Source organism: Sceloporus occidentalis, unplaced genomic scaffold (assembly GCF_023333645.1).
Source record: "Sceloporus occidentalis isolate IW3139 unplaced genomic scaffold, rSceOcc1.0.p SCAF_6, whole genome shotgun sequence".
NCBI lineage: Eukaryota > Metazoa > Chordata > Lepidosauria > Squamata > Phrynosomatidae > Sceloporus > Sceloporus occidentalis.
In genome coordinates, this window is record NW_028316986.1 from 49,503,674 (window position 1) to 49,517,367 (window position 13,694).

At 41.7% G+C, this 13,694-nt stretch overlaps 1 protein-coding gene across 2 annotated transcripts in view; it reads right to left on the reverse strand.

The window, feature by feature from the left end:
- Window positions 1-13,694, reverse strand: part of DAAM2 (dishevelled associated activator of morphogenesis 2) — a 306,075-nt gene that overhangs the window by 70,273 nt on the left and 222,108 nt on the right. For both annotated transcript variants that reach the window (XM_089529577.1, XM_089529576.1), the window contains exons 11-14: window positions 10,895-11,033; window positions 10,543-10,601; window positions 9,573-9,757; window positions 6,300-6,620 (exon numbers count right to left, since the gene is read on the reverse strand). In XM_089529577.1, coding sequence (XP_089385703.1) covers window positions 6,300-6,620; window positions 9,573-9,757; window positions 10,543-10,601; window positions 10,895-11,033 — 704 coding nt within the window. The remainder of the gene's footprint in view (window positions 1-6,299; window positions 6,621-9,572; window positions 9,758-10,542; window positions 10,602-10,894; window positions 11,034-13,694) is intronic.

A 13,694-nucleotide genomic window follows, 5' to 3' on the forward strand; every position in this document is an offset into this window, starting at 1 on the left:
ATCTACTGGCCAGTCTAGCTGGGGGATTCTGCGAACTGTGGTCCAATAAGTAACTTTTCCCAGCCTTGAGAGTGGCACTACCAAGCCCAATTCACAAAATAGCTGATTCAATTCAAATGAGCATAGTTTAAATAAGTATCAGTGAGAGGAGAACTACTTTATATGAGATCTATACAGGAAGAAGATAGGGCAAGCTTCATTTTTGCTGTTCCAGAGAATGGGATTCAAATTACAAGAAAGATGATTTTGACTACTTCCTGAAGTACCTCTGATTTTGTATCAAGATTAGATGGCCATTTCTCAGTGGTGCTTTAGCAGTGGGTTCCTGCATTGATAGAAGTTGGACTAACGGCCCTCTGGATACCTTTGAACTCTGTGATTCAATGGTCTCCTCATTATTACTGTATTATCATCTTATTCTCCTTCTTCTCCTCTGCCTTCTCCACCTCTTTCTTCTTGAAAAGCAACTATCCATTTGTTCACAAGAGCAAGACTGGGGTAGGAGCTGTTTCCCCCTCCTCAGAACAGATTAAATTTCCTCAATTTAAATGGCTCCCTTCCAAACTATTCACAGGGGAAACAGTATTTTCCCTTCACAGTGAAACAGCAGGGGTTGTGTATTGCCACAATTTAATTTTATGAATGAGAAAGTGGCACAAGAAGAATGGGTTAATTCAACCATGGACCTCTTAAGTAACAGACTTTTCTCTGTGGTAATGGGGTCAGGGTGCCAAGACGTATTAACAAACAACAGTGACTATCTCTAGAGAGCAATCAAAGGACTTGGGAGTTTTTAAACTAGAATCAACCCTACTGTGAGCCAAGTGACATGAAGAACGTGAGCCAAGGAAAGCATGAGCTGATCAACTTGAACATTAGCGTTGTGTGATGGGAGTTCTTACTGATGGATTACACCACTGAGAATGGTTAGTTTATAACAATGTCTTGTCAATGTTGATATGATATATAAGGACCATGCAGCTCTCTCCGTACAGTTCACACAACAGAATTAGAATAAAATCATTTAAGTGCATCAGTACAAAAAGCAAAAAGCAAAATCAAAATAAAAGCTACAACAACATGCTGTCTAGAGCAAACCAGCAACACATCTAGAACCAAACAAGAAACAATAAATTAAAGGGGGTGGGGTGAGAAGGTTTATACGAATCAGTAGAAGTAGATGTAAACATTTAGATCTTTAAAGCCCATCAGAAAATATGCAAAGATGCAGCCAAGGTATTTTTTTCTAAAGCACATACGGCTGCAATGATGGGGCAACCACTGAAATGGTCATATCCCTTGTATCCACCCCTCAACTTGATGGGCCTTGCCAATGGGCCAGAGGGCAGAGCTTAAGTAGCTAATCCTAATTGGGTTGGTAGTGTTGGATGAGGGAAGGTATATCTCCAAATAATCTGGTTCCAAACCATTTATGGCCTAAAAGTTTAGGCACAGTATTTTGAGCTAGGCCTGAATTTTCATTGCCAACCACTGCTCCTAGTTAAGCTTCAGGTGGTTAGCCATCATTCAGTCCATAACTGCCTAGATACACCTCTTCAAAAACCTCCACAATCTCCCTAGAGTTCACATATAGAGAAAAGAGGTACTGCTGTATGTCATCCGTATGATGAAAATCGCTTCCTCAATATCAAATGCCTCATGTCACAATGTATATCCCAGGCTTGTCTAGGTTTTAACTAATGAAGCACCTTGGGAAACTACAGAAGCATTCATTAGCCAGAAAATATTAATAAATTACAAACTCTATCATATCCTGCCTCTTAAACACCCAAACTATTCTTGCAGGCCCCAAATAGCATTTTATTAACTCCCAAGCCCCCATTTATTAGCACAGCTGCCTCCATTCTTAACCAGAGGGAACGATAAGTCTGTGATCACTGTACACTAAACAGAAACACCTGTGTTTCTCTTTGCTATCCCTTCCCTGTGTATGTATGTAGTTGTTACAACTTTTCTGCAAAGCACTAAGTTCTATGTTCTGAAAATGAAAATAAATCCCTCTCTTACATTCTCTCCCACAGCCCCACGTGGCTCTGACAGACAAGCACAAGCGGAGCTGCAAATATTTCACTTCATCTTATTTTTAAAAGAAAAGGAGAGTGTGAGAGAGAATTCTTGTAGCATTCCAGAGGTCCCAGGACACTCATTCCAAATGCCTGAGTTGAGCCCTGAGTGACTTGGAGTCTAAAAAAGAGCGTGGAGTTTTAGGCAGCAGCCCAAATCCAACACAGACACTGCTCTATCTGTAATTTTTTAAAAAGCAACTAAAAGAGAAATAAGGGTGGTACAGAAAATAAGGGTGGGAGAAGTTGCAAAGTTTAACAATACTCTCAATACTCATGCAGTCTGGATAACCTTCAAGGAGGATGTACTACAGGGGTTTTAACTAGAAAAAAAGAGAGCATTTATATACCTGACTGTGCAATGAATAAGCTGCTGTCAATGCTGCACCTATCTTAAAAATTTCCTATGCAACTATTCTAGACTGAGAGCTGCTGTTGACAGTTCTGCCTATCTGTAACCACAGTAAAAAAAAAACCTGTTCTTAATGAAAGCAGCACCATCTAAATGCTTCTTTCTAGAGATTTTCCTCCAACAACATATATTTGTCAACATATCATCTGAAGCAGTCCTTGGTGATATAGCAGTATCATGGGATTAGGCATGCACAAATCAATATGAGTGTTTATTCCATCCCAAACGTCTTGGTTGTCAGATTTTTTCATATTTAAATTAGTTTCATCTTATTTCTATATCAGTTTGTAATTTAAAAAAAACTGCAAGAAAGTCCACACACATCTTCACATTTTGCCCAGACTTTTTTTCCAATGAATCCAAGAAATTTTCATGTACATAATGCATTCTGTACATCATTTTGACTAGTATAACCATTTGTGTACCCATTTTCCCCACTAAAGATGTTTTCTGCAAATAAAACTGCTAAAATATAAAATCTGTGATTGGCAAAGCAGAACTACATTTGGGTTTGCCATACTGGTTCAGAAAATGTGAATTACCAAATCTCTCTGCAATCTCTAATTCATACAGACAACATTATGGTGGCTGGGTCCCTGGAGAGATTCCCAGAACATATACTCCCTTTGTGCACATGTGTAAGCAATCTTGTTGGAGGTATAGCTTTATGCTTCAGTTGATTAGATGCGGTGCTGCTGCTGGACCAAGAGGAGCATTCCCTGGTATCAGAATTATAAGATCCAGGATGATAGTGTCCCAGTTGGTCTCACTTGTAGAGGCATCTCAGTGGCAGGAATACCAACATAACTTCTGCCTCTTCACTCCCACTGCTGCTGGAAAACAGGTCCAGAGTGGGTGGTAAATGCTATCCACGCTTGGAGGAAAGCAAACATTTTTATCTTGGTAGCTTGCATGTCTGTATGTGTGGAAGTGCCAAGAGTAGCATGGAGCCCCTGAGGATCCTGCAGCATTTGTTTCAATTGTCCTGGTGATAATGTAGCTTTGATCACATATCACTAGGTTTGCCAGGTCAATAAGAACACATTAAGAACCCTGGTGGCACAGTGGTTAAATGTCTGTACTGTAGCCACTCACTCAAAACCATAAGGTTGCGAGTTCAATACCAGCGAAAGAGCTCAAGCTCGACTCAGGCTTGCATCCTTCCGAGGTTGCTAAAATGAGTACCCAGTCTGTTGGGGGCAATTAGCTTACAATGTGAAGTCGAAGGCTTTCATGGCCAGCATCCATAGTTTTTTGTGGGTTTTTCAGGCTATGTGACCATGTTGTAGCAGAGTTTCTTCCTGACGTTTCGCCAGCATCTGTGGCTGGCATCTTCAGAGAATGTTTGCCTGGAAAGGACTTGGCTATATACACTTTGTAAACCACTTAGGGCGTGCTTAAGTGCACTGATAAGCAGTACAGAAATGCACTTGCTATTGCTATTAAAACACATAAACACAGGACACATTAAAATCCAACATAGAAATAAAAATATAACAGTTTACAATACATACCATATATATTTGACTATAAGTCGACCTCGTGTATAAGTCGAGGCCAACCTTTGGGGGCGAAAACATGAATTTTGATATGCCCCGTGAATAAGTTGGGGGTCAAACTTCCTGAGGCAGCTTGACATCTCCAAAGCCAGGCTTCTGGCCTGTCCAGCATCTCCAAAACGAGGTTCTATCCCTGGGGGAAAAGCTTGGCGACGGCGAGGCTTCTGGGCAAGCGATCGCCCTGCCCAGCATTTCCAAAGCCAGGCTCTTTTCCTGGGGAAAAAAAGCCTGGCTATGGAGAGGCTTCTGGGCGAGTGATTGAGCTGTCCAGCATCTGCAAAGCCAGGCTCTTTCCCTGGGAAAAAGCCTGTCTATGGAGAGGCTTCTGGGTGAGTGATTGCCCTGCCCAGCATCTCCAAAGCCAGGCTCTTTCCCTGGGGAAAGGCCTGGCTACGGAGATGCTTCTGAGCGAGCAATCGCCCTTCCTAGCCTCTCCTCAGCCAGGCTCTTTTCCTGGGGAAAAACCCCAGCATGGAGAGGCTTTTGGGTGAGCGATCACCCTTCATAAGCCTCTCCCCAGTCGGGCTGTCCCTTGCAGGGAGGATTGGATCAATTACCTATGGACCCGTGTATAAGTCGATCCAGGTTTTTTGGGTCAATTCTTTGACCTAAATTTCTTGACTTATACACGAGTATATATGGTAGTTTTAAATCAGCTGGCTAGGCCTGATGGAAAAGATAGGTATTTAATACTGTTTTAAATTTCAACTGCATCTTTAGTTGTTCAACCTCTCCTGGCAGGTCATTCCACAGACTAGGAGTAGCCGATGAAAATGTCCTCTAGTTGCAAGTTACCAGTCTAATTCTAGTTCAAGACTATCCTAAGCCCTGAAATTTCAGTGCCAAAACCTGAGACCTAGGAATGACCCCTTCTGCTGTCACTAGGGAATGGGCCCTAATGATATCATTAAGCATAATATATTAAGCATCAACCACAGCTTTACCAAGTATTCCGTTCAAATATAAAACACAAAGTTTATTAAAAAGTTTATGACCAATATATATGTACATAAACTTTTCAAGGAAATGCTCTTGCCTGAGATTCCTCCACTTTACCCTGAGGACTAAAGAAGAGGGGCCAGGTCCTCAGATGTAGGAGCCCTATTTACCATGTATCACAGAAAAACATAGGATGAATTCAGCAATGTAAGTTTAGGAGCTACTAAACACATATACTGTTTATAGCTGCTTACTTTATCCAGTAGATGATAAGAGGGTATAGTGAATCTACTTGTTTTAGTTTGATTGAATTTTTCATTTCTCATATTGTAACATTTGTTTCTGCCCACATTCATACTCATTTACAAGCACAGCAAAATCGGTCAAAAATTCAGTACTATGTGTACAGTTATCATTAGGTATCCAGGAACTTCTTCCAGTGTACACACTATTTGCAATTTTTATTTATTATTTTTGTGCACACTTAACCTTAATATATGCATATTAGTATGCTTTATTAAGCTGTCAACTGAGTCACAACATTCTGAAAAAAATGTACATTTAAAAAGATAAGTGCATTCCAGTTATGTTACAAGTCTGGAAGGTCCAAATTTGGTTAGGTTTTTTAAAAACAAAAACCTGATTATTAAATCATGAGAGTTATACCCCACCTCACTCTCAAAAAGGGCACTCAAGGTATTTAACCATATTAAAATAAAATTAAATAAACACAAATGGAATTGGAAACACACCAATAAGAGGCAAGGGGGAGATCCGCTCTTTAAAGAGCCCCTTCAGCAGTAATACATGCAAAAGTTCCTCCTGACCAGAAATATCTCTTCCTGCCATCAGGAGAAAAGGGAGGGGGCTAGCCATGAATTCTGTCAAAAATTACATATCTGGCCAGGGTCAAGAGTACCCAGACTTTAAGCAAAAGACCCCCACTTTCAGATAGGTACGTTTGCTGAAACGGAGTTAGCAGAAAGCCTGTAACTAGCCAAGCCTCAGCTTTGGACTCAATGGAGCTCATTTTTAAAACCTATAATTCTGAAACGCAATAAAATCACTATCCAAGCTGGAACCATCCCAAGAAAACAAAGGTAAAATCAGTACAGTTTTCATATCCTTCAACCAACGGCTATATGCTCATTTATAGTATTTGTGTCTGGAAAAGGCTACTTGGTCAGCAAGGTCTTTCTGGGTAAACTTTTTAATAGCAATTATCTCTAAGATCCTAAATCAGTAATCTCAGATATTCCAACCAACAGCACAAGGTATGTAGAAAGTAACACTCCTGTTATTTACCTCACTCAGTTTGGACCAGTTGAACGACTTCAGTGGATGAGATGGCTGTGGAATTGATTTCTTCTTTAGGCTGGTCCCACTGCTGCTGAAGGTGGAAGTGGAGGAAAGTGGAGGCATGCCCACGTTGAAAAATGGTGGTGCTCCAGGAGGGGGAGGAGGTCCTCCTGGTGGAGGAGGTGGAGCTGGTGGAGGCGGGCAGCTGGAGAATGGAAGAGGTGGTGGAGGAGGCGGTAAGGGGTCCAATGACGGTAGAGAGGACAGAGCAAATGGGCCACCAGGAGGTAGCTGAGGAGGAGGTGGGAAGGAAACGCTGCCCCCTTGCTGGAAAAAAAGAGGAGAATATTTTAACACTAGTTTTTAACAAGAAGCGTGTTAGTCCTTCAGATTTCCATAGATCAGTAAAGTAAAGAAGTATTTTCTATCATTGTTTGAGAGGGCAGAAGAAAAACTGTTCACAAAATTTTAGACCAACAACAACACACCTTAAAGATGACAACAACCCACCTTAAAGACACCACAATTGAGCACTATTCAGAAAAGCATAGTGGGGAAGGAATAACTGTTAGATTGCTTGGAGGATGACTGCTACTGCAGCAAAGTAAATGTGGAAGGGAGGGAGGGAAGAGGGAAGGAAAGAAGAAAAAGGAAAGAAAAGAAGGAAGGAAAGGAAAGATAAGAGGAAAGGAAAGGAAGAATATGGCCACTGCTGCCACTTTTCTGGTAAACTGTCAGCACTTTTGGATATTCTGGAGTGCCTGCCTGTTATAGATATTCTGCCTTCTCATCCCTAACCCTCTGAAAAGGTTTACTACAATCCTTTGGTGTAGCTATAGTTCTATCACAGATTAGCAGAAAATATTTGTTATTGTGTTCAGTGATGTATTTCTTCAGTAATTTGCTTCTCCAAGTAAGCAACAAGTAAATTTTAGCAATTTTCTTCCCACTGTAAGAAAGTCTTTGAAAGCTACACAATTTTTAAAGTATATTCACAATTGGAGCACATTCTGTGAAAAAACTGCATAGAAAATTCTGTGCAAATCAACAACAATGTTGTGAGTTTTGTCACCAGTTACATTTTCTGTGGATGAAACAGCTTTTTCTGGAAAAAAGATAATACTTCATGTACATAAAGTGCTGTTTTCTGGACAGAAAATATTGTTTTCTATGCAAAACAACCACATGCTAATTTTGCACAGAACAAGCCCTGAACTGCAAAGATTCTCAGAAATCCAAAATTCTACTTATCAGGGTTTCTCAACACTTGAAAACATGTTTCCTGAACATTTTCCAAATATTTTTGAATATTTTTTCTTTCCCTAGCTATGTGCCTTGAACTCATTTCTGATTAATGGTGACCATAGGGTGACCCTATCATGGGTTTTCTTGGCAAGATATGACCAAGTATTCAAAGGCACAGCTGTGTTTGTCTGGAATATCACTATGCAAAGGGATCTTGTAGCACTTTTGAGACTAACTGTATGAAAGAAGTTGTAGCATAAGCTTGTATAGACTTAAGTCTTACGTTACAACTTCTTTGGCATAGTTAGTTTCAAAGATGGTACAAAATCTGTATGTTCAAGATATGTTTGCCATTGCTTTCCTCTAAGGTTGAGAAAGCATGATATGCCCAAGGTCACCCAGTGGGTTTGCATGGCTGAGTGGAGATGCAAACACATCTCAGAGTCCCAGTCCAATTCTCAGACCACCACACTATGATATGTCTCTCACAGCAACTATGGTGTGAAGCAGACAGCCCATCAGCAGTGGCCACCACCCCAAGTCACCCAGAAGCCATCCAGCATGTAATCACTGGCATGACTTCCAGACAACCTGGGGGCATGTCGTGTGCCCCTAAGCTGGCTTGAAGCTGGTTGAAGCTGCCAGCCTGTTCCAGCACAAAGTCTGTATAACAATGACAACAACAACAACAATGAACTTTATAAATCTTAAATTATGGTTAATTCTGGTAAGCTTTGTACACTGAATTATATTTTAATAGCAGATTGAATTTCCTTTCTGTTCTCTCCCCTTCTGAAGTTGAAAGAGAAGGAGGGAGATGTCCAGGTGCCACATTTTTCTTGTTCCAATGTCTCAATCCAAATTTATCAAATATAGCATTATTCAACAAAAGTCAATAGTGAAAGCAGTGGCATCAAGATGAAGCAAACACTTGAACAAACACGGAAATTTCCCAATAAAATTGGAAACAATGTATTTTTAAAAAGAGAAATGCTATCTTTACTAGGGGACTGGAAAGGTCATACATAATAGTGTACATACTGTTTTACCAGTGAAAGTAAACAGCAGTACTACTAGATGTCTCCAGCACACCATTACAAAGTTTCACATATGTCCTGCCCTTGGGGGCCATTTTGCAGTCTCTAAGACTCATACCAGACTCTCAAAGCCCTCCTGCAATAAAATGAGGGCAAAAATAGCTCAGAAAGTGGTAAATTGAAACCATAAACTATAAGAACAGCACAATGATTCCACTTTAGTTGCCATAGGCTACATACACACTACAGAAGTTATCTGGTTTGATGCCAATTTAACTGCCATAGTTCAATGTTCTGACATTCTGGCAATTGTACTTTGTTGTGGCACCAGAGTACAGCTCTGTAATTCCCAGAATTCCATAGCATTGAGCCATGGCAGTTAAAGTGGTGTCAAACTGGATTATTTTTACAGTTTGGATGCACCCATGGAAATACCTTATGGAATTGTTGTGGTTTGCAGTTTATGGAGAGGTATTCAGAATTCTCTACTGCCTCACCAGACTACAAACTGGAGGATCCCACAGGATGTAGCCATGCCAGTTGAAGTGGAGGGGAATCAGAGTAACTGTGTAGTTTGAAAGGGTATCAAAATTGATTTTCAATTTTGATTCTTCTAAACTGACTTCCAGTTTTGGTTTTCTTCTGTTCAGTAAGGTACAGAAGCCAATTCTAGAACAGATGTAGCCCACAGTGCTCCACATGGGGTAAATCTGGACCTGTTCCCCCCACAGTTACCATCTCTTATTTAGGCCAAAGATAACAAATTACCTTATGATACAACAAAATACATGTGGCCTCCAAATATTGCATGAAATAAAACTGAATCAGTGAAATCACTCGCCATATGGTTGTCATTTCTTACCAGATAATTTATTAAGCTTATTGCAAGCGTACAGCTACCTATAAACTTTACTTTCTTTCCTGTGACAAAGGGACAAAACACCACCTGTTTGTTTCTGGGGATTATGGAAAGAGAAGAAAAGACTTAATAACCTACTGAGAACTCATTGAGTTGAGCTACAAGGTCAGTCATTTGGTCCCGGGTTTGGCGTAGTTCCACAGATTCCCTCTGTAGCTTGTCCTTCATTTTATTCAGTGTCTTCATCATTTCATCCTTCTCTTGAGTCTTTATCTCACATTCCCTTTCCTTCTTCTCTAGCCTACTCATCAACTCAGCATGTTCTGGGAACAGAAGTAGAGAGAAGTGTGAGATGATTCAGACAACTGAAATTTGAATTATCTCCAAAGATAATATACACAACAACAAACCTCTGAATATTGTCAACCGTATTGTGCAGGGAAGTGCGGGATTTGTATAGACTTAATGGCGCGTTACAGACCGCCCAAAAGCCGCCGTCATTAGCTGCGCCGAGAAGCCCCAGCGGCCAGACCGTGAGGCTTCCCGGTGCAGCTAAAAAGAAGCGCCGAAATGGAGCTTCTTCTTGGCACCTGGAAGTGGCGCTGCGAGGTGCGAGGCACGCACTCATGGCATCACTTCCGCCGCACCATGTCCGGACACTGTGCGTCCGAGACGTAAAGATGGCAGCACCCATGTGGATGGGCGCTGCCATTTACTACGCACTCCGCGCATAGTAGGGACGGGGCCGGTTAAGAAGGTAAGACCCTTCCTAACCCTAGCACGCCCCTTTCTAACCCTAGTACGCACGGAGCGCGTACTAAATGGCGGTCTGTAACGCGCCAATAATAACTCAGATTAAGAGCATCTACTTTTTCGACTGTCTGGAAACTGATCTGTTTTCAAATTCTAGCTCAGTTAGAATGGGCAACTTGGTCAAATAATTATCCCGCAGCCACCATTTACCATCTACACAGTGTTAATAACAGTGACCCATATAACACTTAACCTCAACAAATGACAAGCTTTGACCACCCCATCACCACCTGGAGATAAATGATTAAAAACAGGTTTTCATTCGGCTCCTTCAGAGCACAAGGTGGTCACTTACCTTTTCGGAATTTCTCTGCCTGATCTCGCCACTGTTTCACTTCATTCTCATTTACCAACCTGGGTGGAGATAAAGCCAGATCACATGAGATCCATTCCAAAGTAATTACATACAAATACTCCTAGGAAACAAGAAAAGCCCACTAATTTATGATGTGATTGTCTATATGATTATTAGTTTATTAATGGAGGTCACATATAAAATGCCATTTTTATGCAGATTATACTAGATAGAAATTTGATCTTTTCCCTTAAACTGTTTTTTTCTCCACACAGTTGAAATAGCATATACATTAAGAGATCTTCATGTTTAAAATATTGCATAAATGATTGGAAGTTATCTTGTTCCTTACATCTTAATGATATTCTTGACATTGAAGTTTTCTAGAGGAGCTATATCTGGATCATCCCCTCGCTCATCCTGAAGAACAATTTGCTGTAGTATTCTGTCTAACAGCTGCCATTTTTGAAAAGTTCCCCCATTTCGTTTATCTGCAATGACAAATGTCAGTAAGAAAAATTAGGGAATGAATTGTCCACATATGGCTTTGATTGTATTTAGTGAATACTCCTGCTGTTTCTTCTTTGAATGTTACATCTGGGTCCATGTGAAAATACACTTCTCACTCTGGTTACTTTTTGTGTAACTTCTGTATTTCACCAGTCATTAGAATAATATTAGATGTGATGATATTAGGGGTTGGGTTGCAGGAGAAGGAAAGTCTGGAGCATAGCAGCAACAAATTAGAAAATAAGCCATTATAATTACTTTATTTTCCAATTGCAAAATTATTACATTGTGTTTGAACTGTAACAATGAATAAGTTAATTCATTTTGTGGTATAACTATATCTTTTAGGCTGTATCTGCACTGAAGATATAACAAAGTTTGATACTGTTTTAATCCTGAGATTTGTAGCTTCTTATGGCACCACAGTTTTCTGACAGAGAAGGATAAATATCTCACAAAACTACAAACTGAGCATTGAGCCATGGTAGTTAAAGCAAAATGGGACCACCCGACTCACCGGGCTGGTCCTGTTGCTGATGGGGGGGAAGAACGGTGGGCTCCCCCCGGGGGGGGGCATGGCGGCCCACGGGACCCTGCCGTGGCCAGGCTGGGTCTGAGCGGGGACCCGCCATGGCCGCAGCGCTCTCAGCCCTCGTGGGGCTCGGACTACAGCTCCCAGACTCCTCTGGGAGCGGAGGAAGAAGCGTCGCGCCGCTGGGCCACTTCCAGGCCCAGGAACTACAGTTCCCAGCCTCCCTTGCGAGGTGGAAGTGACAACTGATTGGCAGCCCGCAAGGGCAATGGGGCCTGATTGGCCGGGAGGCAGGTCCAACCCCGCTTCTTAGCCAGCCATTGGCTGGCGCGCCTTTATAGGCCCAGGTCACCCTGGCCTTGGCGCCATTTTTGCCGGCTCCCCACCCACCCACCCATCCTATTTTGCTATGCTCTGTCACAACTTCCAGAAACAGTTCTGTGGGGCGGCAGCATAGGTCATGGATCTGATGGGCGTGGTTTCCGATGCTGCGGAGCACGGAATTGGGAGTCCCACTGGGACCCGGGGGTGCTGAGGGCTAGCGATGTCGCCAGTGCGGGGGCTACATCGATTCAGTGTTCCCCGGTGACATGGGGCGAAGATGCGCTCACGCGCATAGCCGGTGACTTTAAGTGGTGAGCAAGTTTTAGGCCAGTTACCCCGCTGTCATCTCGAAGCCTGGGCGTGGCCAGGCAAACGGGTCATCGACCAACACGGGTTGGTGGATGTCAGATCCAGACCTCATGCTTTCTGGCCAACCCTCTTGCTATGTTTGCAGTGTGTAATAAAGTTGTGGCCATTTCTTTGCCAATTCTGTGTCTGCTGTGTTTGTCCACCTGGCAACCCCCCACTCTTCTGCAACTGGTATTTCGGCACTGCAGATGCAAATTTGGTTACTTTCATAATTAGAATTGTGGCCTCACTAACTGAAGCAAAAAGAGTATCCCATGGTTTCAAGTGCTGGTTCATACACCATGCTACTGATCTTGCTTCATTATGGGCACTGAGGCAACCAAAAAGTAGATAGGATGAGAGTGTGTTTGGTACCATAGAACAATGCCTTGTGGAAGTTAAAGAATTCAAAGATATAGCTGTGTTAGTATGTAGAATCAGTATGTAGAGAGATCTTGTAGCACCTTTGAGACTAACTGAAAAAAAGAAGTTGGCTGCATGAGCTTTCATAAACTAAAGTATACCTCCTCAGATGCAAATGGAAAAGTTGTTTGTTTGTTTTATATAACTAAGAATAACTGTTTTAGTTAGCTTTTAGAAGGAAGTAAAGAGTTACTTTTAAAATGTATATATAACTACAATGGTTATTAACTGTCAGGGGTGAGGTAGGCTGTGGAACTATACCTGCAACAGAGTGGCGGATCCTTGGAGATATAGTCCAAAAAAACAGTTTCCATGTTTTGAATTTTTCTTTCATTTAAGAATGTTCTGTCAGGGATGATGGGAGTTGTAGCTCTTCACCTCTGGCTCGAACTCACCACCTTGTTATGCACCGGCGCTGACCAGTTTTGGCCAGTGGTTAAAGCTTTGCTCTAAAGCAGCAGAGTTACAGAGAATAGGCTGAAGACCCTGACAAACTCTCCAAGCCTTCTCACTCTTGCTTCCACAGAAGTCTTCCCACTTCTTCAGGATCCAGCTGGCTCTTGTATCTTCACTCAAGACACCAGACAACTCAGTAGTCTTATATAAAAGATCTACTTTATTCTACTATATACAGCTGCAAAACTATCCAACACAACTCCAATACTCCACAACTATCCACTACTACCCACAAAATACATTGGGATTCATAGCAATTATTATAGCCCTTGGAAAACACCACCCACTCTTGTCAGTTTCCACCCAGTGGGCGTGTACAACCATTTTCATTGGTTCTCTTGGTTCATCCCACAATTAATGATTTCATCATTTCACCTTGTCCACTTAACAATTCTCAGGTGTGTTCAATTATCCACTTTGCATTTCTGTCCTTGGCATTTAGGACTTGTTAATTGCTTTACCTTCTACACCTGTGTGGCTTCTAATTGCTTTTGCTGAGTCATCCTGACTCTCACATACAAGTTTTATTTCTTTCACTGTATTTCCCATGTTGCATTTT